Source organism: Antechinus flavipes, chromosome 2 (assembly GCF_016432865.1).
Source record: "Antechinus flavipes isolate AdamAnt ecotype Samford, QLD, Australia chromosome 2, AdamAnt_v2, whole genome shotgun sequence".
Taxonomy (NCBI): Eukaryota; Metazoa; Chordata; class Mammalia; order Dasyuromorphia; family Dasyuridae; genus Antechinus; species Antechinus flavipes.
The window spans coordinates 496,803,076-496,830,680 of NC_067399.1; the positions used below are offsets into that span (position 1 = coordinate 496,803,076).

The following is a 27,605-nucleotide window of genomic DNA, read 5'->3' on the forward strand; positions in this document are numbered from 1 at the left end:
CAGTTGATTTTCTTTCCTCCCTAACTCCCTAACTAAGCCCTCATTACAAGACTAAGAATCAGCAGACAAATTCTAGCCTTAACTCTGCCCCTAATTCATTGTATAATCTTGGCAAAGTCAAATTCTCTTTCTGGGTATCAGGTTCTTCATCTATAAAATGGGGACTTGGATCAAAGGTTTTTAACCAGAGTCAGTAAATGTAAAAAAAATTATTTTGATAACTGTATTTCAATATAATTTCCTTTGTAATCCTATGCATTTTATGTTATGCATTTTAAAACAGAATTTTAAGAAGTCCATAGGCTCCATCAGACTTTCCAGAGGAGTCCATGACACACAATAAAAAAAAAAAGGCCAAAAACCCTTAAGCAGGATGAACTTGAAGATCTTTTTAAAAAGTCCTAGGATCTACTTCCACCAAAACATTTGGTTCGGCCATCTCATTTCTGTGGGTTCCAGACCCTTGACGACCATTTGAAGCATCTCCCATCAAACTGACATTAGTCTTGGCGTGGAAAGTTGCCACCGAGAGGTGAAAAAGTGGGCAGCTTGGATGTAATAGGGCTACTCCCTCTGCAGGTATTTACCGCTGGTCCCAGGTCTGACATCCCAGAAAGGATCTCCGTCTTTTAGCCCTGGATCTCTTGTTGGGTCTCATTCCAACTGATCTACCCACCCCCATTCTCTCCCTCCTCCACTGGCTCCAGTCAAGCCCTGTCAAGCTGGTTCAGCCAAGACAAGAATAGATAAAGCAAACAGACTGTAGAAGTTGACTCACCCCCCCCTCCAACTATGAGACAAGGGTCCTCTTTGGGGGTGAATTTAAGACAACCTCAAAGAGAATTCTGTTTGGAACATACCTTTGTGTCCCAGTTTTCCAAGAGAGCAAAACTCTGACTTATCCTTTCCAAATCAAAAAAAGTCCAGTCCAAAATGGTACATCCTTCTAAACTACTTTCCACCTGCTTTGCCATTAGCTCACTACTTAAGCAGTAGAATTTGTCCAGAAAGAGGTAGGTCAGAGGCCAGAGTCCTTCCCCCATTAATGCAATGTGCCATAACTTTCTTTATCTGATGGCTGGGTAGAGCTTCTTCTCAAGTCAACCAGAGAGGACCTGAAGATCAGAGAAAGAATAGACTAACCTAGCCCATTGATAGGGGTTCATACTCATATAGTTTGGCTTCCTCCAATCCCACAAAAGCCGTGGAAGAATTCCCTTTCTACCTTGTGCTAGAAGAATATAATGCTGGCTCAGATCTTGGACTCAAGCTCTTTTTCTTGGACTTGCTCTTCACTTTTCCTGGAAGTTAGCTTCTGGTGGGGCTCAATTAGAGCTTACTGAGGCCTTGGGAATGAATGAATAAATGACTATTTTAAGTGACTCCTGGGGAAAGGACTGAGAGCAGGGTCCTATTGAGGCCAAAATCATGAGGATCAAAGCTCCAACATTCGTGGCGTTCTCTCGTGGCCTGAGAGAGAGATATGGGGAGTGCCAGGCAAGAAGTCACGAGATGTGTGGCTTTGGGGCTGATTGCCTGGAGCCAGCAATCACGTTCACTGTAGGAGGCAGCACAGGGTAGCTGCTAAACCTCAGATACTTGCTAGCTCTGTGACTCTGACCAACTCGCTTCATTTTCTTGGCTTCCGCTCCTCATCTGTAAGCAAGTAATAATACCTCAGGCAATCCTATGATCCTCAGAAAGCCAATTCCCCTGCCTGGGCCTCAGTTTCCCCACTGGTAAGAAGAAGAAATTGAATTAGATGATCTCTATAAACACTTTCTGCTCTCTATGGCTCTAAGGGCTGAACCAGGAATCCTCAAAAACATAAGCCTCCTTTTTTTCAGAGCTCCAGATTTCTAAAGGCCTTTAGATCATTAATTGCTAGGAAAGCCTGCAATTGATTGAACTTCAACTGGTTGCTGAGGTATCTTCCTTAAGGGACTTGAGGCCTCAGTTTCAAAAAGAGCCTGGTGGAATGGAGAGGATAAAATGCAGGGGTGTTGGCTGTGTGGCAAAGCCAGACTGGGAGGAAAACCTTTCAGAGGTTTGCATTTTAACAGGCCCCTGTTGCTTGTACTGGCTCTTTCTTCATAAAGGGAGCCAGTGACGGAGGGCCCAGCCTCTCCTGTGGTGTGTAAATAAACAGAGCAGGGTGGACTGAGGGAACGCTGCCTTAACCAGAGGCTATGCTATTGGGTGCAAGCAACTGACAAGTTCTAAACCAGGAGCCCTCAGGAACACAGGCTCCCTTCTTCAGAGCTCTGGGCATAAAGGCTTCTTACACGGAGGGAGTAAACTTCAACGCTGTCCCTGTCCAGCTCAGGATCAGCACAAGGGACATCTGATTCAGACACGGGACTTCTGAGATGTAGCCTCTACCTTAGGAGACCTTAGAGTATCAGCAGAGGCCCCACAGGACCCCAAGCACAGGAGGGATGACCACAAAGAAACACTATAGGATGAGATGATTTGCCTTCAAATTCAGAATTTTAACTGAGAATTCTCCATTGTGAAATTCATGAGTTTACAGAGGGCAGGTAGCTGAGCGGAGAAGAGCCAGCTTACTGAGGGGGAAGCTCTGTAAGCAGGATATTTCCCCCTCTCTTGTACTGAATATTATTGAATCAGTTTTATGGGTATATGTATGTATATGTGTGTGTATGTATGTATGTATGTATGTGTATATATATACACACACGCATGTTATATATGTGTGTGTGTATATACACACACACATGCATACATAACAAGCGTGTGTATATTAAAAATAAATTGATGGAGGTTTGAAGGCAAGAAGATCTGAGTTTAAATGCAGCCTCAAATACATACTGGTCATGGATACTGGGCAAGTAGGTGGGACAGGGTATGGAGTGCCAAGCCTGGAGTTAGGAAGACTCATCTTCCTGAGTCCGAATCCAGCTGTGTGACTAGTTGTGTGACCCTGGACAATCACTTAACCCTGTTTACCTAAGTTTCCTCACCTATAAAATGGGTCAGAGAAGGAAATGGCAAACTCACTAATAGTATCTTTGCCAAGAAAATCCCAAATGGGGTCACAAAGAATCAAACATGACTAATTAACAACAACAAATATCAAGTAACTTCTCAGTTAAGACCATAAGTTACACTAGGAGGGAGAATTCCCTATACTAATGAAAACATAGATCTAGTCCCTCTCCATGTATCAAAGTTAAATAGAGGTTGATGTCCAAAACATGGAAAAAACAATGAGCAAAATCATTAATTGGGTTCCTTTTGCACTTTTATTGTTGACACTATCTACCAAAACCAAGATCTGCTGGCTTCATTGCAGACTAGTTTTAAATGGCATACATTTTCAATTTCCCAGTGGGAACCCAGGGTAAGACAGTACTTTCCTAGAATGCCACTGGCCATCAGAATATGGTTTCTTTCTTAGGCTACCAAACATTCCTTTTTCCACAAGTGCAGATTTGCTTTTCTTGCCAATCAGTCTTTAGGCGTGGACGATTATCTTGTTTTTTAACTCACTCACACACACTATTTTTTTTTCTTGTGGCACAGATAGAGCTATGATAACAGCTTCCCTACAGCATCCTTAGGACTTATTGTTGAAAAAGGCAAAGACACTTGGAAACTTTTGTAAGAATCAGCAGAACTGGCTGAGTGAAGAAAGATGATGCAAGTAGAGTGACTAGGAATAGGGGTTGTCTTAGGCTGGCAGCAATTCCTTTCTTTCCTTCAGGGATTTCACAAAAATTAGCCATTGCATTGATAGGGGACTTCCAGTTTTCTAAAGGTCATCTACAAATATTAGTTCATCACACTATCTGGGAGAGAAGAGCTAAGTAGGAAGGTATTATCATCCCTCATCTAAAAAGAAGACTCTCTAAAAGTCACACAGTGAATAAGAAATAGGACAGGAACTAGGACTCAAGCCTCTCAGATCTCAGGTAGGCTTTTTTCTACAAGGTAATGCTTTCTCTAGGATAAAGTACAACTATTAGTTTTCTGTTAAGGGGGTTATTTATGCCTATGTGAACTCCTCACAATAAATAAAAGTTACCTAGAACTTCCAAATACCTTATTTTTAGAGGATAGAACTTAAAATAAAATGGGACTTTTGGGGCCCCATTTCAAGGGAATGTAACTATTCAAATTCTTTTAAAAATCTTTGTTATTAAGGCCACAATCCCACAGCATGGACTTCCATGAGGTTTTGACATATATGCAGGATGCCTTGGGTTCGCAAGAAATAAGGCATAAGAATTAATCTGGGTTGCCCTAAAATGGTTATTAATAAATGGAATTTTGATCCCCTCAGCAAAAAAGCAACCCAAACCACATCCTTCCTTCTAGTCTGTGGAAAACCAGACTCATAATCTCTCCCTCTCCCTTTAGTTCCAAGTTAGAGAGCTCCTTCCTTCCACTGCTTCTCTGGGAGACTGACTCCACTGGGAGCAGAGTCTGTCATGTCTGCTATTCTTGCATCCTGCTTTGTGGCTGCCAAGGGATCCCCCAGGGAGCCTGGGACTTGGGCTGGAGGACCCTCTTTGTATTGGAAGGTGGGCTCCTTCTAGGGGCCCTGGCAACTTGACAAACCACAACTCTTTAGGGCCAAGGGGAGAGACTTTAGAATTAGATAGATTTCTTCTGCAAAAAAAAGTCCTCATTGTATTTCTCCATTTCTGCCTCCTCTGCTAGATTTTCTAGAGTTGTTACAACTAGCACAGTCAAGCGAATTTTAGAGGGAGAAGAACTGAAGTTTAAGGCAGCAAAAGAGAATTTCTCATCTGCAACACTCCCTTTCATCCCCCACTTTCATTCTACCCCTTGGCAAGAGAGGGCAGTGAATCCGAAGGAGTGACTCTGGAGAAAAAAAGTCTATTGTATGACAAGCTCCTCCTGGGATCTCTGCTTGAGAAGGGCTGTCATTTCCAGAGCTCTGCCACATTTCACGCCTCAGCAGCTGAGCTTAACCTGGTGAAAAGTAGCCCTGGTCCAGGAGTAGGCAACCTTCACCACTGACTCAGTCCTTACCCTTGGGAAAGTCATTTAACTTCTTGTCAGGGCTCACTTTCCTCATCTATTAAGTTTATCTTCCTCTCTTCTTTCTCCTTCCCATGACCCCCAACCCAGTGCCCTTCACATTTAATACTTGCAAATAAGCTAGATTATTCCTGAGGCCCTTTGCCAGCTCCGATTCTGACCCTATGAAATATATCCACTACAAAGCAAACATGGGGCATCTGTCTTGACTCCTAGAAAAGGCTCGAGGGGACTCGATTAGATACTTCAAATATCTGGAAGGTGAGCTTTTAGAAGAGGCAGCCAATTTTTCCTTTATGGCTTTAGACGGGAGCTAAAATAAGAGATTAGAGCGAGGATCCACAGGGTGGGCTCCGTGAGGTTTCATACAAACTTGCATGATGTTTTCGGATCCCCCCAATGGTTTCTAGACCTAGCAGATAGGACTGGTTATGAAAAAATGGTTAAACTAGGAAGCATTGTACACCTCGAAGGTGAATACCTGCAACAAGGCTAGGACGATTGCAGGAGACTCGATGGCTCTTTCAGCATCAGCTCCCACAAGTCCTGTATGTTTCTTGCCCGTTCTGCCAGGCCCTGCCTATCCCAGCTCTAGAGGAGCAGTGACCGAGGCTGATACATGTGGTGTTCTTTTCAACTTTCCTCTCCACCCTGCTGGCTCCAGCAAACATTTGGAGACCAACCCCTCAGCCTGACCGGGTCGACTAAAGAGAAAGTCAGTCGGCTCAGGGGAGGCACCAATAGCCTTTGCAGCGGGGTAACTTCGGTGCTTCTTAATTATGCCCGAGATGTAGGTGGTCCCTTCACACAGCTGTTTTCCCAACTGCAGGAGATGTAGAAACCTGCCCGCAGCTGGCCAGGGGGATGTCTGGGATTCTCGTTAAAGAGAGAGCTGCAAGGAACAATTACTCAAACTGTCTCCCCTCTCTCCATGACAATGGTAGCAGACCTCCTGTCGATATAGGCTGGCTCCAGCCCAGGCCCTGACAGCTCGTCCCACTTAATGACTACCGGATTGCCTTATACAACCAGCCCACTCTACCCTTCTCTGCATCTGCAGATCCCCAAGGCGCCTTGCGTGGGCCGGCCACCTCCAAGTAGGAGAGAAAGAGGAGAGTGTATTAATTGTGGTGGCCCCTGCAGGACAGGTCTTGGGCAAAGCAATGCGCCCGACCTAGAGGCGGGAGATGACACTAGAAAATGCAGTCCCATAATCAGTCCTCCAATCTTAGAGTCTGGGGACTCTCATTCCCACTGAAAATACTCGACCTTTAAGCAAGTTTTCTGAATCTGGATCTGCAAGTTTGCCAGAAATTTTTTATCCAGCTTGGGGTGAGATGGAATGACTATAAGAGATGGCTGCAGGTATTTATTTGTCTGAGTGCAACCTTGCCACACTTTATAACAGGGGTCGTAACTTAGAGCTCATGTTGGGTCAGATACAAGGAAGAACACAGTAGTAGGACAAGGGCGAGTCACCATTAAAAACCCTACATTTTCTTTAAGGAGGCAGTGCACAACCACGGGTGCAGGGTGATTTGATGAAGAGGACCAGAGAAGTTATCTTTCTGTAAAATTGAATTGAAATATGGGCCAACCCTGAAGGCTTAGCAGAGGTATGTCCCAGGGTGTCCAAGGTCAGTGTGCTGCAATCACCGGACCTTCCAGCCCACCCTCAAAATGCATCTCCAAGATGTGCTTGTGCATACACACACATCCAGACACACACACAGAAAGAGAGAGAGAGAGAGAGACAGACAGACAGACAGAGAGGAAATCTGCTCCCTGTCTTACTTCAAGCAAGATACATTCCCATGATGAGCCTGAATTTCCTCATATATGAAATTGAGGGGAGTAGACAAGATGATCTCTGTAGTATCTTTCAAGCTCTAAAGCTATGTTCCTGTGATCTTACTGCCCAAATATGGTTTGATCCTCCCAATAACTCCTCAAAGTCAGAACTAGGTTGTTATGAAATGTTATTTGGCAGATGAAGAAATTGAGCCCGAGAGGTTGTGTCATGTCCAGGGTCACACAACTTTGAGTGCCTTTTATTTATCTCTTAGACATACTTTCTCACTCCCAGCTGGGAAAGAGGGGAGATTTCCTAGAAGATTTATAGATTCAGAGACTTGAAGACTCATGAGGGAGGGGATTTGAGGATCTTGCAGAGGGCCGAGACACACATTGCTCCTGGGCAATGGGAGGCTTCAAACCACACACTTGCCATCTTGTCTCTTGTCTGGTCCAGTTGTCGGCAATATGGCCTGACTGCTGGACCAAGAAGAGAAGATGCAAGGAAACATTTCTCTCTGTTGTGGCTGAAGTCACCCACAGCTGGCAATCCATTGGGATTTATTGCTGATCAAGGCTAACATTCCATTGTGGGACTCCACTGGTAGGAAGCTTTAATTGACTGGGACCCTTAGAGCAATAAAAGGAGCCTTAGGATAGAACACCAAATTTCAAAGCTGGAAGGAACCTTCAAAAGCATATAACCCAACAGAAAAGATAAATAGAAACTGAAGCTTCAATTTCCAGGAATAAGCTTGGCTGGTAATAGGACCAAGGAGCTTGACTCTGTTCCTTTCTAAAGATGGCCTGTCTCACAGCACAAGCCTACAAGGGCCTTCTGGGGTGACTATGTGGAAACATCCTAGGACTCAAGATCTCTAGGGAGCTTGTGTTTCAGGGAAGGGATTTTTCCTAAAAGAAATCTCCCCCTATTCCAGATCCAGGTTCAGGGTATTCAACCCCTTTTCACTTTGCTCTCCACAAAGGGCCACATTCACCCCTAACACAGGAACTTTAGAGAGTAACAGACACATTGCAAGAATTGTCTAAAGTTCCCTAGCAAAACTTGGACCCAGGTCTTCTGAGATTCTAGTGTGAAACACTCTATGGCCTTAGAGATGCTTCTAGAAGGCCCCGAAGTAGAGAAAGAATGCTTCTGTTGAGCAGGGGGATGATTTGATTGATTAGGTCATAGTCCAGACAAAAGACAGACGGAGTTGTAAGCTAGATGGAAGCAGATACAGAGGCATATGATGCTTGCTCCTCCAAGCAAACCCCCAGACCTCCCTAGTCCAGGAATTCTTAACTTGGTGTCCTTGTAATAACTGTATTTCAACAGAATTGGCTTTATTTTTAGTCCTGCTCTGCACATTAAGCAAAGCTACCCCCCACAAAGAAAAATCATTCCAATTCCTTCCTTTCCTCTAGTTCCAAGCCCGCCCAGTAAGGGTTAGCTTATATTCTCATACTTACGATAAGTCCATGAACTCCAGGTGGGCCTGGGGCACCCAGCTCTCCCTAAAAGTGAAACAAAGCCAACATAATTAGGGGCCCCAGATAAGGATGTCAAGGGATCATAGCTCCAGTCCCATCCCCATCTGGTGATGGGATTTTCCTGAGTTAGACACAGAGCGGGGATTCCCATAATAGCACTAGCTCCCACTCATATCTCTTCAAGTTCTACAAAGCACTTGATATACACTGTCTCATTTAGCTCTCACAATAACCCCTTTAGGTCTGAACTAAGATTAAGAGAGGTTAAATAAATTGCCCAGATTACACAACAAATAGTGTAGCTGGATTTTGAGCCCAGGATGTTCTTGATTTCAAATTTAGCACTCATTCTTTAGGGAAGCCCTCACTGCCTCTCTAGACATGGTTTACTGGGTTATCCCCATAACCCAGGCACCTTTGTGGTAAGATGAAGGAAGTATTCTGTGGCAAAGCAGAGGAAAATCCTACCTAGGAAGGGTAAAATAGGAAAAGAAAGTAAAATTGAGGAAATGGTGGGGGGGCTTCCAATGGCCTATGCTTGTGATAAGACAGATTTTATCCTGGCATTCAAGGCTCTTCACCTTCATCTCCCTTTATTCTCATCACACATTCACTTGAACATGCTACAGTAGCCTGACTAGCCTCACTGTTCCACACATGCACGATGTCTGTGCCTTTGTTCAAGGCACCCCCTGAACCTCAAATATGCTTCTCTCGTCCCTTATACAACCTGGATCCGCCCTCCAAAGTCCACAGCTCAGGGCCCATCCCAGACATGCAGATTTCCCTGACCATGACCTTCTGCAGTACACAGATTTTTCCCACATAAAGTAAAGAGCTTGGCCCATGGGTGCCCTCTGTTGGGGCCTGCAGGGCAGTGGGTAGACCCCACATTAAGGCATGGAATCACAGATTATCAGAGACAATGAAGGGCACTGCTTCCTTTCTGCCTAGGATATTTCCTCACAACATAAACCCCCTCTGCTCTAGGCAACTAATCCCCCCTCTCTTTGGGCTCCATCAAAACTTAGACTAGAAACCTCGGATGCTTAGCTGCAGAGAAAACTCATCCTCAGTTCTCCCCAAAGAGTCAATGGGATTAAAAGATCTAACTGAATCCTGTTTGCAGCATCAGCACCTTCATGTCAGACAACAGCAGGAAGGAAGTCAGACTGTCCCCTCAAATCCCCTGCTTTGGAAACGGGGATGGGAGTGGGAGGGAAGGCTGAAGATAAACAGCCACGGCTGATGTTTCCAGGATCTTGTTTGTGATTGTCTTGTCTGTTATCCTCTACAAATTTCCATTACTTGTCCCAACTGTGCTTGTAACCCCAGAAGGATAAAGACAAGGGAATAGCATTTATTAAGTACTTACCAGGTACTGCACAAAGCCCTTTACAATTATTATCTCATTTGAGCCTCACAACAACTCTAGGAGGAAAGTGCTATTATTCTACTTTACAGTTAGAGAAACTGAGTCAGAGAGACATTAAGTGGCTTGTTCAATGTCACCCAGATAGTAAGTTTATGAGGCAGGATTTGAATTCAGGTTTTCTTCAGCTAGCCTACTATCCACAATGGAATGACTATTAGACATTCCATTAGTGTGTGTGTGTGTGTGTGTGTTTAAGCCTTGGTTCTATCACAAACTTACCAAGGGATGTTGAACTTTATTAGGTCTCAGTTTCTTGAACCACAAAATGGATATAAAAATACTTGCCCAGCCTATCTCACAAGGCTGTGAGGGCTGAATGAAATAATAGATGTAAACATTTAAAAGTATAAAGGTATCATACAAAGGTAAAATATGAATAATCCCATCATGGAGCCAAACATTCTGGAGAGCGATTTGAAATAGGCTCAAAAAGTTATCAAACTGTGCATACTCTCACCAGCAGTGTTTCTACTGGGCTTATATCTCCAAGAGATCTTAAAGGCGAGAAAGGAACCCACATATGCAAGAATGTTTGTGGCAGCCCTGTTTGTAGTGGCCAGAAATTGGAAACTGAGTGGATGCCCATCAATTGGAGAATGGCTGAAAAGTTATGGTACATGGATGTTATGGAATATTATTGTTCTGTAAGAAACATTCAGCAGGGTGATTTCAGAAAGGCCTAGAGAGACTTACACGAACTGATGCTAAATGAAATGAACCAAGAGAACATTGTGCACAGCAACAATAAGATTATACAATGATCAATTCTGATGGACATGGCTCTCTTCAACATTGAGATGACTCAAACTAGTTCCAATTGTTCAATGATGAAGAGATCCATCTACACCCAGAGAGGGTAGTGTAGGAACTGATTGTGGATCACAACATGGCATTCTCACTCACTCTGTTGTTGTTTTCTTACATTTTGTTTTCTTTCCCAGTTTTTTTTATTGATCTGATTTTTCTTGTGCAGCAAGATAATTATATAAATATGTATACACACATTGGATTTAATATATATTTTAACACATTTAATATGTATTGAACTACTTGCCATCTAGGGGAGGGACTGGGAGGAAGGAGGGGATAATTTGGAACAGAAGGCTTTGCAAGGGTCAATGTTGAAAAATTACCCATGTATATGTTTTGTAAATAAAAAGCTTTAATTAAAAAAAGAATAATGTCATCACAATGAATAACTTTGATTTCAATTTAGCTATCTTTGATGTAATATCCATTAGTTGGGACAGCCTGATGTTGGGTCAGTAAGCTTACAGACCGATATAATTCCAGTTCTTCTGTATACAGACTAGAAAAGAATTGTTATTCCTATTGTTTGGAAAGGAAAAGTGAAGTTTATAAAAATGAATTAACTTATCCAGGATCTACCTAGAATCAGGACTAGAACTCAAGTCTCTGGACTTTCAGTTTAATGCTCTATTGCTGCATTATACCATAGATATGAGAAGTTCCTTGGGGGAAGCTCCTCTAACAAAACAAGATACTTTTAATATTATTTATTCTTAATTGACTTGATATGGGACATTTTTAGGGGTGCTAATTGTGATTCTTCATTGCAGACATATTACAGCTAATGATAAATGGAACTTTGTGGGAGGAGAGCAAGGATAAAGCAAAAGACAGCCATGACGGGCACAGCTGGGTACAGCTGTTTGGGATAGGAAGCAAAGCAACATCTTTATCTTAAAGCTTCCTCAGGAAGGAAATGGAGAACGGTCACTATGTGTTGCACATAGGCCCACGCTGAGATCCTGACACTTCTCATCCCTCACAGCATCCAGCTCTGGAATCTCTTGAGTATTCAGTCTAGTCCAAAGGCCTAGTTTGCCTGTCCAAAAAAACAGGAAGCACTTGAAGAAGGGTCTCAGACCCTGGAGCAGACTGACCTGACTCTGCAGTTAACAATTCTGCAGCCAAAATTCCCAAACCAAACTTGAACATCTTTCTGCACTTGGACAATTCCAATTATTTGTAAACTTTATAAACAAGGGAGGATTTCCTCCCTACCACCTTTTTCTTATAGAAAAGGGTGCTTTTCCTGTAGTTCGAGTGGCTAAAAGCCTCTTGCTTCCATTCAACACCCACCATTGACCATAAATATTTAGAGAGTGTTCCCAGCAGCATTGGCCCCCCAGCTCAGGGAGCAACCACAATTCTGTGTCCTCTGGGACAGAAATTCTTTACTTTGCAAAGGCATGGACGTTCCAGAATCCAGGTCAGATTCTCCCAGAGGGCAAAGCGAGACTCTTCCTATAGGCTAGAGTGAGAAACCAATGTTCCCCCCACACTCTACTCTCTTGGCAGGGAGAAAGCACCAGAGACTGAAGCCCTAGACACCCTGCACCTGGCCTTCTTTCTGGTCAATGACAGGTCAACCCTAGTGAAGCAATTTGGTTTTTCCAATTTAGAAGAGACCTTGGGAATCATATAATCCAGCCCACGCCAACAAATAAAGAGGGAAACAGTCCTAGAAAGAGGAAATGATTTGCTCAGCATCACACAGGGAATGGCAGTTGGGAACCTAGACTTCCTTGTATCTTGAACTATTCTTCCTCCCCTTTATGCCTGTAGCTGGTGCAGTGGATAGAAAAGTGTCCACAAAGTCAAGAAGAACAGAATTAAAATCTGGTCTCAGATATCTACTAGTTGGGCAAGTCATTTAACTTCTGTCTGCCTCAATATCCTCAGCTGTAAAATGGGGATAATAATAGCTTCTTCTTCTCAATTGTTTTGAGAATCAAATGATATATTTATAAAAATGGCCACTACAAAGAGGGCTGCCACAAACATTCTTGCACATGTGGGTATACACAAAACTTGCTGGAAAAGATTTCATTTTTTTCTCAATTCCAGTCTAGTCTTTTTTAGCTCATGGATGTAGATCACAGGCCACAGAAACTTTTTCTAATAGTAATATAATCAATCTGGGACTGGGCCCCAAGATAAATGGAAATGAAGAGAGAAGACTTAGAAAACAGGGAGTTATAAAAACTTTGAATTTCCTTGTTAGACTCTAAATCAAACAATGGAGAATTAGCAGTACATGACAGAGAGGCCTCAAATCAATAAATATGCTTCTCTCCTTGCCTCCCTGATCCAGAAGCAGATAGTTCATCTCTCCATAATCAATTCCCCCTCCTTATCTCAGAGCTGATGCTCTTTCTACATCGTCTCCAAACACTTACAGGGTTGCCATCCAATCCGGGGGGCCCTCTTTCTCCAAAGTCACCAGGAAATCCCTAAAAGGATGAGAGAAAGAAGAAAATTAAGTCAAAAATGAACATAGACATCACATTACTACAGATTTAATCAACACAGTATCCTGGCAAGAAATAGCCATAGACAAATTGCAACACAACAATGAACTGCCATTTTATTTCTACATCTTTAATTGCAAAGCTTAGAGAACTTCATCTCATCCTGCCTGAAGAGGCAATGCTCTTCATACATTTTAGAGAATTTCAAAACTTCATTTTAACATCCTAAATCACAGGACCCAGATTCAAACCCAAGCCCACTTCTTCCTATTTGTACAACCTTAGATGAAGCCACTTAACTTGCTTTCCTCTTCTATAAAAGGAAAGGATTAGACTAGGCAATTTTTAAAGGCCCTTCCAGCTCTAGATTTGTAATCTGGTGATCCTATGAAGTTAAAAAAAAGCCTGACAAGTCAACTAATCCATTTTTTCCATTAATTTTTTAAAAAGTTAGTATTTTATTTTCCCCCAATTGCATGTAAAAACATTTTATCACTCTTTTTTTTTCAAAAGGTTTGAGTTCCAAATTCTCCCCTCCCCTTTCTTTCCCTCCTCATTGAGAAAATAAGCAATTTGATACAAAACCCTCTAATTTTACAATCAAGGAAGCTAAGACCCGAATCACAACTGGTTAACAGTATAGATACATCTAGAACCCTTTTCCCTGACTACCAGTCCAGAGCTCTACGAATTTAATTTTAAATCTTTGGCCACATTCAAGAAATTCTGAGGAACCATAGGTTCATAGATGAAAGCTTGAATGGATCTTGAAGCCATCAAATTCAATCACCTCATTTTATAGACGAGGCAACTGAGTTCTGAATAGGTTGTCAGTGGTGGCAAACTCAAACAGAAAGGGGGTTACTAAATGCTGCATAAGGATCCCTAACTGAGAAAAATCACAAATTAACATTATCTTTGTTTTGCTGCAGAAAACCACAAATTAATGTTATCTTTGTTTTGCTGCATTTTTATTTATTTTGTTGTCTTTCCCAATCATATTTTAATCTAGTTTCCCACACCCAGGAGTGTTATGGGCTGTAGCTTAAGTCACTTGCCCAAGGTCACACATGCAGAATCTGGCAGAATTGGAATCCACATCTTCTAACTCCACAACCAGATCTGTGTATTGCCTCTTCTCACAGGAGGTCTCATTAACTTAATACTGATCAATCCTGGGCATTTTGCCCAGGCTAATAAGACCCTAAGACTAGAGTGTGACTCATGTATATAAAATGTGTCAAGGAGGAAAAGGAACTCACCGAAGAAGCTCTGGAGGTTAGGGGTATTGCCAAGGGGGAAGTCTTGGCTCTGGCAAGGCCTATGGCCCTGAATTAGGGCTTCTTCTATGGAAAGAAGCCAGGCCTTTGAACCAAGTGGACCATGTCAAACATGGGAAGCCCCACTGGAGTGAGGGGACAATTTCCTTCTGACTTCAAAAGGGAGACAGAGGACCAGTTTGGGGCTAAGTGAAACCCAATATTTTCCCCTTCTTGAATTTAAACCATTGTTTTCCAGGGGAATTTAATAAAAACAAACCACATGTTTTTCTAACTAAGCAAAATCCTGAACTACTCAAACAATAAAGATTCATGTTGGAGAGTAATTCAGACCCTGGTTTCTAGGACTACTAGAGAAATAAAATAAATACATTAAATCCAAACTTTTAAGAGGACTGAGCATGGAAGAACTAAGAATTTGCAATGTTGGTGTTTCCATCTGTCCAATTTCCCCTTAAGCAAACTCATTTCTGTCTCAACCTAACACTTTCTTCTTTAGGATCCTGTCTGGGATCAATGGAAGGGGTTTGGGGGTGAAATCCATGCCCTATAACTAATACCCCAATCACCTCCCAACTGCCCTTCAAAAAACTGAAGCCCTAAGAAAGGATGGCACCAAGCCTCTGTTCCTGGTTATTGCATCATCATGGTTAGAGCACCAATCATTGAGGATAGCAAAGCACTGCATCTTTTGCAAACATTAAATGCATCAGATTCTGCCCTAGACCATGGAAGAAGAATTCAGCAGAAGTTCATCAGATATGGGAAGAAAAGTAATTAGCACTAAAACGGACGTGGACACGGACCCAGCAATACCACTACTAAACATATTGTCAAGGATCAGGCAATACCACTACTAAGCATATACCCATAAGGAGGTCAGAACCAGCAGAGGCTATCCCATGTATGCAAAAATATTGCAGCTCTTATTATAATAGTAAAGAACCAAAAGGAAAGAGTGTGTGCAATGACTGAGCAATGCTTGAACAAATTATAGTACATAGTACATGGATATAAAGGAATATTATCGTGCCATTTGTTGTTGAATTGTTTTTCAGTTATGTTCAATGACCCCATTTGGGGTTTTCTTAGCAGAGATATTAAAATGGTTTGCCATTTCCTTTTCCAGCTCATTTTACAGATGAAAAAACTGAGGCAAATAGGGTTAAGTGACCTTACCCAGGGTCACACAATTAGTAAGTATCTGAGTCCAGATTTGAAGTCAGGAAGAAGAATTTTCCTGACTGAAGGCTCAGTCCTCTATCCATTGTACCACCTAACCAGCCCATCACTGTGCCATAAGAAATAATAAATATGAAGAATTCAGAGAATCTTAGAAAGACTTATATAAACTGATAAAGATGAGAAAAAGGAGAAACCAGGAAAAAATGTACATAATGGCCATAATAATGCAAAGGAAAATAACTTTGGAAGATTTCAAAACTGTGATGCATGCTTAAATTAGTTATAATGTTAATGATAATAATAATAATAATATAACCAGATCCCTATTAGTTCAAATTATGAATTTCCTGAAGTGGTCATATGTTTATAAATCTGTACTATTTGAAGTTATAATTGTCTCAAATATGGTCATTGGTTCAGTTCGATGAAAATATATAGGACATATTTCCTAGTTGTAACAACCACCACTAGCATTTATATAGTGCTTTAAGTGTTGCAAAGTATTCTACAGATATCATTTCATTATACCCTCACAACTACTCTGGGAGGTAGGTGCTATTGTTATCTCCATTTTGCAGATGAGGAAACTGAGGGTGACAGGTAAACTGATGTCCTTGAGGTCACAGCAATTAAGTGTTTGAGGTAACACTGGAACTGAGGTCATCCAGTCCACTTTGTTTGTGTCAAGTGGGCCTCCATGTGCCAGCAAAAAGATGGTAGGTAGTAGGTGAGGAATTAAGTCCTATATTTTCAGATTTGGCCAATGGGTTGATTTGTTTTTCTGGACTCTATTTTCTTATTTGTGACAAGGGAGGGTTCCATTTTGGGAGGGCAGGCAGGGAGTCACTGTGAAGTGATAGTGACTTAAAAAAATCCTTTTTGAAAAAAATAAAGTGCATCATCATTGATTCAAACTTGGTCCCGACCCATCCCATTTCAGGTTCTGCTTCTCTGCCTCGCTTTATGTCCTAAGCAGGCAGTAAGGTACAGTGGTCAGAGCATCAGATTTTTTTTTTTTTTAAGTTAAAGGCCTTAGATTCAAACCTAGGCCTTGCTATTTACTATGACACCTCCTCTCTAAGCCTCAGTTTCCTTATCCACAAAATGTAAATGGTTGGAATAGCTGTCCTCTAAGTTTCCTTCCAGCTTCACATTGATGATTCTTTGAGCCCTTTATTCATATTATTTACAAGTTCCATTGGATGGGGACTTGGGAGCCTGAGTTTCAGTCATATTGTGCTACTGGTTAGCTGTGCAACCTTAGTTAAATTGATCCCCTTTCTGTGCTTCAGTTTCTGTAAATATTTATCTGTAAATAATTTGTCTGAAAAAAAGCAGCATAATATAGTGACCTGAGTCTGACTCTGGTCTCGGACCCTCCCTCCCTTTGGGAAAATCACTTAATTTCCTCAGCTATAAAATGGTGCGGTTGGATTTGTTGGCCTTCAAAGTCCCTTCCTGTTAAGTATCCAAAGTTGGTAGATGGGATAAGCTTTTGACTCCCTCTAAATTCAATATTTTAGAGTTTCTCAGGTTCAGTTAGGTAAATACCCCCCCTTCCTCAGACTAAGCCCAGCCCCAAAGCTGCTATGGAGAGAGGGAGGGAAAGAAAAGGCCAGAGCATTGCGTCCCACAATCAGCTCTGGGAATCTGGAGGAAAATGAAAGGACAGCCTCATTCGGTGCAGGTTCAGCCCCCTTCTCCTGACGTGGGGCTGGCAGCCACTGAAAGAATTATGAATGGGCTCCTGGGGGAGGGGCCACAGCAGGAACACTCTGGTGCTGGCACAGCTAACAGGACTATTTCTCCTGCAGCAGCTCAGCTTACGCCTTGTTGGGTCCCTCTTGGCTTCAGGGATAGAATGAGCTTGTGAGCAGTTCTTCCCAAGGATAGGCCGGGCTGCGGAAAGATGGAGGTCAAAGTCATTGCCCCATGGCCTTCCTGGGGCAGGCTCCTGCTCTGCTCGGGGTGATCCTCCTCAGCCTGTCCTAGAGGGGCTGGGATGCAGATAAGAGAAAGGTGACAGAGAAAAAAGGACCAACCTCTTCTCCTCCAAGGTCCAACAGGTGGGACCGTTACCAATTCCATCCCACTGAAGAGAGGTGAGGAGCCAAAGAGCAGTGTTTTCCTTTAAATTCCACCTAACATCCCACTTTCTACCAGAAGGTTTTCCTGCTCCTCTTTAATTTATGCCGTTCCTTGGTTGATTAATTTCAATGTAACCTTAAATTCATATATCTCGTTTGTGTATAAATACTTGCATATTATCTTCTTCATTTGACTGTGAGCTCCTTGAAAGGAGGGACCACCTTTTGCATTTATTCCCAATGCTTAGACATTGTGGGTTTTAATAAATTCTTATTGACTGCCTGTCTGACTAGTCCTGTTTTGGTAATGCTATTCCCCATCTCACTTCCTTCTGCCCTTGTAAAATTCCCTAGTCTCCAGCGTAAGACACAAAGTCAATAAATGTCAGTTAGACAAAATCTTAGAACATAAAATTTCAGAGCTAGAAGAAATCTTAGAGGTCCCCAGTCCAGTCCCTTAATTTTTACAGATGAGGAAGTTAAGAATCAGAAACGATGGCTTGAGTTGGGCTCTGGATCTCCTCTCCATATCACCCAAGAGCCCAGATCCCTTTAAGCAGAGGTCACTTAAGAGACCACCATTCATTCATTCATCAAGCATTTACTAAATGCCTACTATGTGCCAGACTTTGGGTAGTTCTGCATATGTAAAGGCAAAATGGTGTTTGTCCTTAAGGGGCTCACATTCTCTCAGAAGAGTATTAGGAACACAGAGGAGCAAATGCAGAATATATAAAAATTAAATACACTATAATAGTGGAGGGCTTTGCATAATTGAAGCAATGCCAAGACAAGCCTTCATATTTCACAGGCCTCATGGCACTAAGGGAATACTTAAGATGCTGGGGTCCCAAGGGACCAGCATGGTTCAGGGGGTTGGAGGGAACAAGGATGGCTCACAGCCCCTCCCAGAAAGATACATAGAACCAGAAGGAGGAAAAGTGGAAAAAGGTGGGGGGAATAGAATGAGTGAGACAAAGACTTCCCTACATACTGAAATAATAAAAGTAGGCTTCCTGAGCCACAGGGAATTGCTGCACTTGATTCACATATGGTGAAGGCCTAGCCCTTATTGTTGCTTGCTGGCAGGAGGCACCCCAATAAACTAGAGAATGAAGAACGATGACAGATCTCCCATAATTTCTGTGAAGCCTCCCCTCATTACTACAACTCACTGTGACCTCTGTATTCTTTGAATCCCTGTGGTATTTATATAGTTTGTGACACACAAGAGTATCTACCTCCTATAGGAAACCTTCCCTTATCTGCCTCAGTTGCTAGTGTCTCCCATTTCCCTTCCCCAAATAATCATGTATATTGTATATGTTTTGTCCACATGTATACATATACTTCATTTCTAACTTAAAGAATGAAGGCAGCATGAGGGCAAAGACCTTCGTATCCTAGAGCCCAGCACAGTGTCTGACACTTAGAAGATGCTTAATAAATAAATGCTTACTGATTGGTCAATTCTTTAGTTGCTTCCTAAGCAAGATTCTAAACTCGTGGAGAACAGGAACCTCAGGTCTTACGCTTATTTGTCTTCCTTAAAGCCTAAAGAATAGTGAGAAGGAAACTGTAACTTATCAAGAAATACTAAGAATCTTACCATGTTAGAACTAGAAGGGGTCTTGATATTTTCTAGCCCAGGAGTTCTTAACCTGTGGTGTTTGAACTTGTTTTTTTCATACTTTGATATTATATTTCAATACAATTGGTTTTCTTTGTAATTTTGTATATTACAGTTCATGCATTTATAAATATTATTGTTCTAAGGCAGGGGTCCTCAAACTACGGCCCGCAGCCCAGATGGGGCAGCTGAGGACCTTTATCCCCCCTCACCCAGGGCTGTGAAGTTTCTTTATTTAAAGGCCCACAAAACAAAGTTTTTGTTTGTACTCTAGTCCGGCCCTCCAATAGTCTGAGGGACAGTGAACTGGCCCCCTATTTAAAAAGTTTGAAGACCCCCGTAAGGGGTCCATGATACACACACACAAATTAGGAACCTCTGTTCTAGCTTAACTTCCTTACTTTACAGACAGGGAAGTGAGGCCCAGAAAAGGAAAATTATTTGCCCAAAGTCAAGGAGCCAATTAATGTCAGAGCCAGGAGTAGAACCCAGACCTCCTGACATTCAGTGCAGTTCACTTTCCATTATGTCATGCTTGTTAAATTGAATTACTGAACTCCCTCCACCCCCACTATCCAACCCAACACTCCATACACACTAAAATCCTAATAAGGGCTCAAACTTCCTGCTTTTCTCTGCTAGTTCAGTTCCCCAAGTTAATGGAAAGAAGACTGCAATTCTCTATACTTATCAGCTCAAGGCTGTTGACTTTGTCAGAAATGCCCATGCCCTTATTTTAGGCTAAAACGTTCCAGGCAGTCACAGTCGGGAACATGCTGGGAGCCGGCCAACTCTAAAAACAGAACGGGCCAGGGAACAAGTGAAAGAGCCCTCAAGTGGTGGAGGGCAGGGAGGGGTTAAGGGATAATCCCAATTGCTTTCCAGAGTTCTTTTGTGGAGGACATTTGCAATCTCAGCAATTTCTAACCACTGGCAGGATTACACAACCTCTCTCCAGCAGGCCAGGGGATCCCTCGGGTGGCTCTGGAAATGGCAGTTCCGAAGACCCCAGGGCCCTGCTGCCCCTTCTGTGCCAAGGCAATGTGCTCTGTCCTGGGCACACACCCCCTCAGTTACCCAACCCTTCCCTTTGGTCCATGTGATCCAACAAGGGGTAAATGAGGGAAGTTATGAAAGTCCGTCAAATTCCAGAGTCCCTTTCAGGACAATGGGGCCCATGGGGTTTAGTCAAGAGACTGGAGGAAGGAAGGGGACCCATTTCTCTTCTTCCTCCTTCATGGAGACAAGGGCATGCATGATACTGCTGCATCTTGCAGATAGCTACGCAGGGTCTAGGAATAGGATTTTGAACTCTCATGTAATACATCTGGGCTGGCAGGAGGCCCAGGGGCCGTTCTGGGGACAGCCACAGTCAGTTATGACCCAATTCCTGGCCCTTGCCTGATGCCGGGAAAAGCAACAGAATGTAGGTTCCTCCACCATCTCGACCAGGACGCTGGACCACCGCAAACAGAAACAGAGTAGCAATGGCTTCTAGCAGAGAGAGGGATGATAAGAAAAATCGAGTCCCCCCAGGCCCTGAAGAGCAAAGGCTCACCCAGCAGTGAAGAATATTGAACCTTTTGCTACTTTCCCAGCTAATAAAATCAAATGACACACCAAGTCCCAGGGCAGCTGACCTTCTCAGGCCTCAAGACTCTGAGCTGAGTAAGAGTTAAATTCATCCTCATGCCTTAGGGGACATGTAGAAAAATGTGAGAATGGAAAAGGAGTGAGTTTCCTTCCGTATGTGCATCTGTCTGTCTGAGTGTAACTTATGTCCATGCATGTGTGAAAGAACATCTGGATCTATTTAAAGTCTTTTCTCGGCAGGAGTTAAGGAAGGAGCCTGGCACAGTAACTCCAGAGAATTCTAGCAGGTCTCATGCCAATCATATCCTGATCCAGAAATAAGATTTTATTTTCCTGTTGGCTCAGGATGGGCCATTCAAAGCCCCTAGGCTCTCCTGCCCCACCTGCAACAAGGGACCCTGGGCCAAAGAAGGGTATACCGAGTGAGTCATTGCCTATGGGTTTCCCCCAGCAGGGGTGAAGATCTTGCCTAAACTCTCTCAGGTAGGCGTGAAAGCATAATGTGGTGCAGAGGAAAGGAACAAGATATTCCAGATGATATTGTTGCAGATGGTCATTGCAAAGAAGGCAGATAAAACTGCATGGATGAATGAGGGTCAGTCTATATAAGAATTAGGAAATATATGGTCAGCATGACCCCTAGATTTCTTAAGCTAAGAAGCCTGACTCCAATCTACATCTAGTTTGACTACAGAGGCAAGGGTATTCCAAAGAGGGGAAAAACTCTTCTCTGGGCTTGTGTCCACCCTCTCCCTCCACCTCCACTATTCTCCCCTCATTAACAGAAATGCCTGTGCAGTCCAGAAGAAGACATATGACCTAGACTGATGCTCCTCTGGCCCATTTCCCAGCTTGGCTGTGCGCATCTGGCCTGGGTGCTCCAGGCGCCTGAGCGGTCATACCTTACTTAGACAGAAGCAGCTTCTGGGCTTGACACAGGCAGTCTGGCTGGCCCCACTCATAATGGCCACAACCAGCAATGGCTCAGCACCACACCAAGCAAGGCTGAGGGGCATGTGATTGGTCCACTTGGATTCAGCTGTCACAACCTCAATGATGCTTAATGGTGGTGATGGAACAACATGCATGCATTGTAAAGCCTTCCTAAGTCAGACTAACATGAAAAGAGATTGCATTCACTCCTTTTCCATTCTCACATTTTTCCACATGTCCCCTAAGGCATGAGGATGAATTTAACTCTTGCTCAGCTCAAAGTCTTGAGGCCTGAGAAGGTAAGCAAAATATCTACATTTGGTTAAAGTTACATTAGGGGAATCTTGCTTTTGTAGTCACTAGTCTTTTTTTTTCCTAAAGAAAATGAGTTTTACTGCTTTTAAAAAAAGCATTTTCTAGGAAATGGAACTAAGCTAACCAAAGTGTTATGTTAAGTTTCTTCAGAGACCTCTATATATGATCAGATTAAGACAATTTTAAATTAAAATATCACTTGTTTAGAAGTAAAAGTGCTTCCAGCAAACAGCTTCAGTAGGTTTCTATTCCTTCTCTCCAACTCAACTCCTACAATCTTCTATTTTGCCAAATTAAACTTACCAAGATCAAATGTAAACTCTAGGCTTCTTTTTATTAGAATGATCACAACATTGGAAATAGTGGGATAGCTCTTCTTTTACTGTAGATTCATTGTCTTCCTTCCCACTACTCTTATAGGCTTTCTTCCAGTTCAAGCCCTCATGGGCTTCTCATCTGTACTATTGGAATAAGCTGCTAATTGTTCTTCCTCTTTTCCACCTCTCCACTCTCCTATCCATCTTTCATATGTATTCCTGATTAATGCCCCCCCAAACACAAGCTAGACCATTCCTTTCTCCAACATACTCCTTCCCCAACTAAAAAATCACCATATTAACTCAAGGAAAAATTATAGTCTACATTTAAGAATCAATCCCTAGCTCAACACTTATCATTCTAATCTTACTTATAAACACTTTTCTTCCCATGCAAACTTGCCTATTACTTCCTCCCATTCCAGCAGTTACCCTCTTTGCCTTTTCTAGGCAATATCATGTGTCTGTAATATACTCCCCCCTCTTTGGCCACAGAATTCCTAGCATCATTCAATCTCCCTTTCCATACTTCTTGTGATGACTTGACCTTGCTCTGCATGTACTTTGTATGCATTCCTCATTGTGCACATTGTATCCCGAGTCCTTTTCCTCCAAACTCAGTAGAACATAAGAAAAAACTATTTTGGGGTTTGTATCCTTAGCACCCAGCACAGTACTTTACACATGGTAGCTACTTGATAAATATTGGGTAGATTGAGTTGAATCAGGTCAAATCCCCCAAATATTTCCTTTTTCTGTTCCTGAGGATATTTTGACTTCTTTAATCTTAGGAACATATGACTGTCTGGTATCCTTAAGTGAGCACACAGTTCTTCACTTTATCCCTTCTATTCCATTGCCATCTTTCTGGCACAAAATTTTTAGGTGTCTGTTCAGGCAACATTTAGAAATCACGGCAGAGAGGGGAAGGCATGGCAGAGCAGATAGAAAGCTGGCTTCAAGTGCCTCCTTCAAAACATCCTGCTTTTCTGATCCTTAGCAAGTCACAACCTGTTTGATGCTTTCAAAGATTCTCTAGGTCATCTCTTCCCCATCCACCCCATCTTTTCTGGAACCACTGCCATTACCCTAGACCAGGCTCTTCATCTCCATGCCAGACCATAGCCTCCTACCATAGTGTCTCTGCTTCCAAGTTTCTTTCCCTCCTATTTAACTTATGTATCAATGCTGGATTAATCTTCTATATATCTAGTTCTAATCACTTCACTGCCTTACTCAAAATATCTAATGCTTGGCTTTCCATGATCTATAATAAAAAGTCTCATTTTGGCATTCAAAATCTTTATTTCTCACAATTTTCAGTATGATTTTCATCCTCCAGTCAAACTGAGTCATTTAATATGCCTTGCGCTTTCCTGATTCCCCCTGGAATGCTTTCCCCAAAATCTTTTCTACTGAAATCTTACCTATCCTTCAATATCCAGATCAAATGCTATCTTCTCTATAATGCCATTTTCCCTTACCACTTCAATCAGAAATCTTCCATAGCATAAAAGTATCCAAAAACAAGCATCATATGCAATGAGGAAACACTAGAACCTCTTTCAGTAAATATGGAATAAAGCAAAGATGCCTATTCTCTCTACTATTATTTGATATAGTTCTGGAAATGCTAGCAACAGCAATAACACGAGAGAAAAGAATAAAAGAGTAATGATAGTAAAGAAGAGATAAAACTATCTATTATTTGCTGATATGAGAGTTTTCTTGCAAAACTTCAATCAACAAAAATACTAATTGAGACAATTATCAACTTCAGCAAAGTTGTAAGTTACAAAATAAATCCTCAAAAATCAACAGCATTTCTATATAATAACAAAGTACAAACAACAATAATCGAAAGAGAAATCCCACCCCAAATAATTACAAAATGCACAAAATATCAGAGGATCAAGCTCTCAAAGAACAGAAAAGACATACAGATTCAATTACAAAGTACTCCTTAAAGAAATAAAGAACAACCTAAATAGTTGGAGGTATCTTCAGGGCTCATGGCTAGACCATGCTAATAGAATAAAAATGACAATACTACCAACATTAATTCACATATTTAATGTCATACCAATCAAATTACATTAACAACATTCATTTAGAAAAACACAAAATCTAGAATATCAAGGAAAATGATGAAAAGAAGTAAGGATGAAGGGAAAATAAACCTTCCAGACCTCAAATTATACTATAAAGCAGCAGTTATCAAAATCATCTGGTATAGTTAAAGAAAAGAGAGATGTATCAATGGAACAGATTAGAAAAAAAGGAGATTCAGAAACAATAGAGCTCAATAACTCAATGTTTGATAAAGTGGAAAACAAATTATTCTAGTGAAAAACTCCCTATTTGATAAAAACTGCTGGGAAAATGGGAAAGCATTCTGGTTAGGCTTATATCAATACCTTACACTACACACCATGATACATTCCCATATGACTATATGATCTTATTAATATTAAAATCATATTCTAAAACAATTAGAAGAGAAACACATTGTATACCTTTCACAGCTGTGTATAAGAGATGTATTCTTAAATGAACAAGAGAGGCAAATACAAAAGATAAAATATAACTGGTTACTTGAAACTGAAAAGCTTCTGCACAGATAACATTCATATATCTTGGGTAAGAAGGGAAAACCTTTGTATCAAATTGCTCTGATAAAGATTTGGCATCTAAGATATCTATATATAAACTATATGTATGTATACATTTATATTTATACAAGTCATTCTCTAATAGTCAAAATATCTGGAAAAAACAGCTCTCAAAAAAGAACAGCAAAGTATTTACCACCACATGAAAAAAATGCTCCAAATCACAAATAAGAAAAATGCAAATCAAAACAACTCTGAGGTTTCATCTCACATTCTGAAAATTGACAAAAATTACAAAGTGACTACAGTCAATGTAGGAAGGATTGTGGGAAGATAGGTACACCAATACCTTGTTAGTGGAGATATGAAGCGGTATAATCATTTCAGAAAGCAATTTGGAATTATGCAAATAAACTAAATCTGTTTAGATAAATTAATTGACTAAAATGTCAGTTTAAGCCAAAGACTCTATTACTGGCTTAAACCCCAAAGAAGCCATCAATAAGAAAAAAGTTCCATTATATTCCAAAATATTTATAGCAGTACTTTTTTGTGATAGCTAAATGGAAACAAAATGGGTATCCATCAATTTAAAAATAACTAAACAAAATATGGTACATGAATTTAATGGAATGTTACTAAGCTGCAAGAAATTATGAATGTGATGAATACAAGGAAGTATAGGAAAATTAACAGGAATTAATGCAGAGTGAAGTAATAAGATCCAAGAAAAACAATGCACACAGTGACAACAACAATGTAAAAATGAAAATAAAAACAGTACATGAAAAAATCAAAAGTAAATATGACAAAAATATATAGGTCAAGTAGTATTTGGATCAAGGGATATAAGAAGATATCACCCCTTCATGGAGGTGGGAGGTCCACAGATATAACATATTGCATATATTTTCAGACTTTTTTCAATGTATTGAGCAGTTGTGCTGATCTTTTTTCCTCTCTAAAATATATATTATTTTTCATATAGGATGGCTCTTTGGAAAGGCAGTGAAAAGGATACATGGGATATTATAATGAGATAAGAAACAGAAAATACCAATAAAACTTATTTTAAAAAATCAAAGTCCATACCCTTTTTTAAAGCTTATATCACTCCTATGGCATTCATAATGTTCTGTTTTATATTTTATTTATATACTTATATACATGTCATGTCTTCCTCTGATAGATTGTAATAGAGGACAGAGATTATGTCTTATCTCTGCATTACTTACAATATCTACCATAGGGATTGTACAGAGTACACAATATTTAATTGATATTTGTAGGTGTCTTATTTTCCCCACTATATTGTAAGCTCCTTAAGGGCAGAGATTGTCCTTATTAATCTCTACATCTCCCATGTACAGGGTCTTGTATTAACTAGGCAATTAATATGTATAAGTATCTTTTTTTTTCCCTCTCTAGACTGTAAGCTCCTTGAGGGCACGGATCATGCCTCATTCATCTCTGCATCTTCTATAAAGCTTAGCATAGGACTTTGCACATTGTAGGTATTTAACAAATATTTGTTGAATAAAAAAAATTGATTTGATCTACAAGCAATAAATATTTTACCATTTGCTGACAGTATGACCAGACTAATTCTCTAGACTTGTAAGTTGCAGGCTGGATGACATGAGTCTATCAATCACTCAATTAATCAAACTTAAGTATTTAATAAGCACCGGCTGGATGCTGTAGATACAGAGCCAAAAACAAAACTCTTGTCCTCAAAGGGCTTACTTCTTAGTGAAACCTTCCATGTTTTTACAAGGGAGCAAAAGAGTTGCCACAATTCCCAAAGCCCCAAAGGGAAAATCTGCTCCAGAACCAGCATTTTCTACTCATTAGGAAAATGTGACTTCAGAAAGAAGTCTCATTTCTAGAATTGGAGAATGTCAGAGTTGGAATATAAGAACATAGACTTTCAGACCACAGAACATGAGTACACAAACACACAAAAGCTAATATAGTAACATTTTACAAATGAGGAAAAGGACACACAGAGAAATGAAAGATGACTCAAAGTCTAGATAGTAGACGAGCCAGGACTAAAATCCAGATTTCCTGACTTCATTCTATAAATAACTAGATAAGTTCAATCCTTGCTTAGCCTGTACAAGCTGAATATGTGAGTTCTTAAGAGCACACTCCCAGTTACATGTCCACCCGGCTTCATGGCAAACTCCTCCCAGAAATCGCATTTTACATGGCCTGAGATAATTTTACTACCAAAAACTAGAGCTAGCAAACAAGATCCAAACAAGCAGACATTTGCTTGCTCAGTAGGATAAAGGAAAAGGAACATTAGGCTTCACAAAGTCCCCTGCTTCTTCCCATCTGCAAAGCTACAAAGAAAGAGAAGCCTTTTTGGAATCTTGCCAGACCCTCAAGCCAAGTTTCTTAAAAACCACAAACCTGGATTCCTCATTAAAAAACCATAACATATTTCTTTTTTTTTTTCTACAGAAGATACAATCGTGGGTAGACCCGCTCTTCCCTTGGGCGCCCATGGTCTGGGGGAACAAAAATTCAATTTTTCCCTTAGCTTTTGAAGAGGTCAGAGTGACAAGCCTTTTTAATTGGGGGACAGAGAGAAAACTTTTTAGCTCTTAGGC

General features: G+C 41.2%; 1 protein-coding gene across 1 annotated transcript in view; it reads right to left on the reverse strand.

Annotated features, from left to right (window-relative positions):
* The window catches only part of COL27A1 (collagen type XXVII alpha 1 chain), a 243,335-nt gene that overhangs the window by 124,688 nt on the left and 91,042 nt on the right, over window positions 1–27,605 (reverse strand). Inside the window, exons 13-14 of the mRNA XM_051979980.1 lie at window positions 12,961–13,014; window positions 8,299–8,343 (exon numbers count right to left, since the gene is read on the reverse strand). Of these exons, the coding sequence (XP_051835940.1) occupies window positions 8,299–8,343; window positions 12,961–13,014 (99 nt within the window). The remainder of the gene's footprint in view (window positions 1–8,298; window positions 8,344–12,960; window positions 13,015–27,605) is intronic.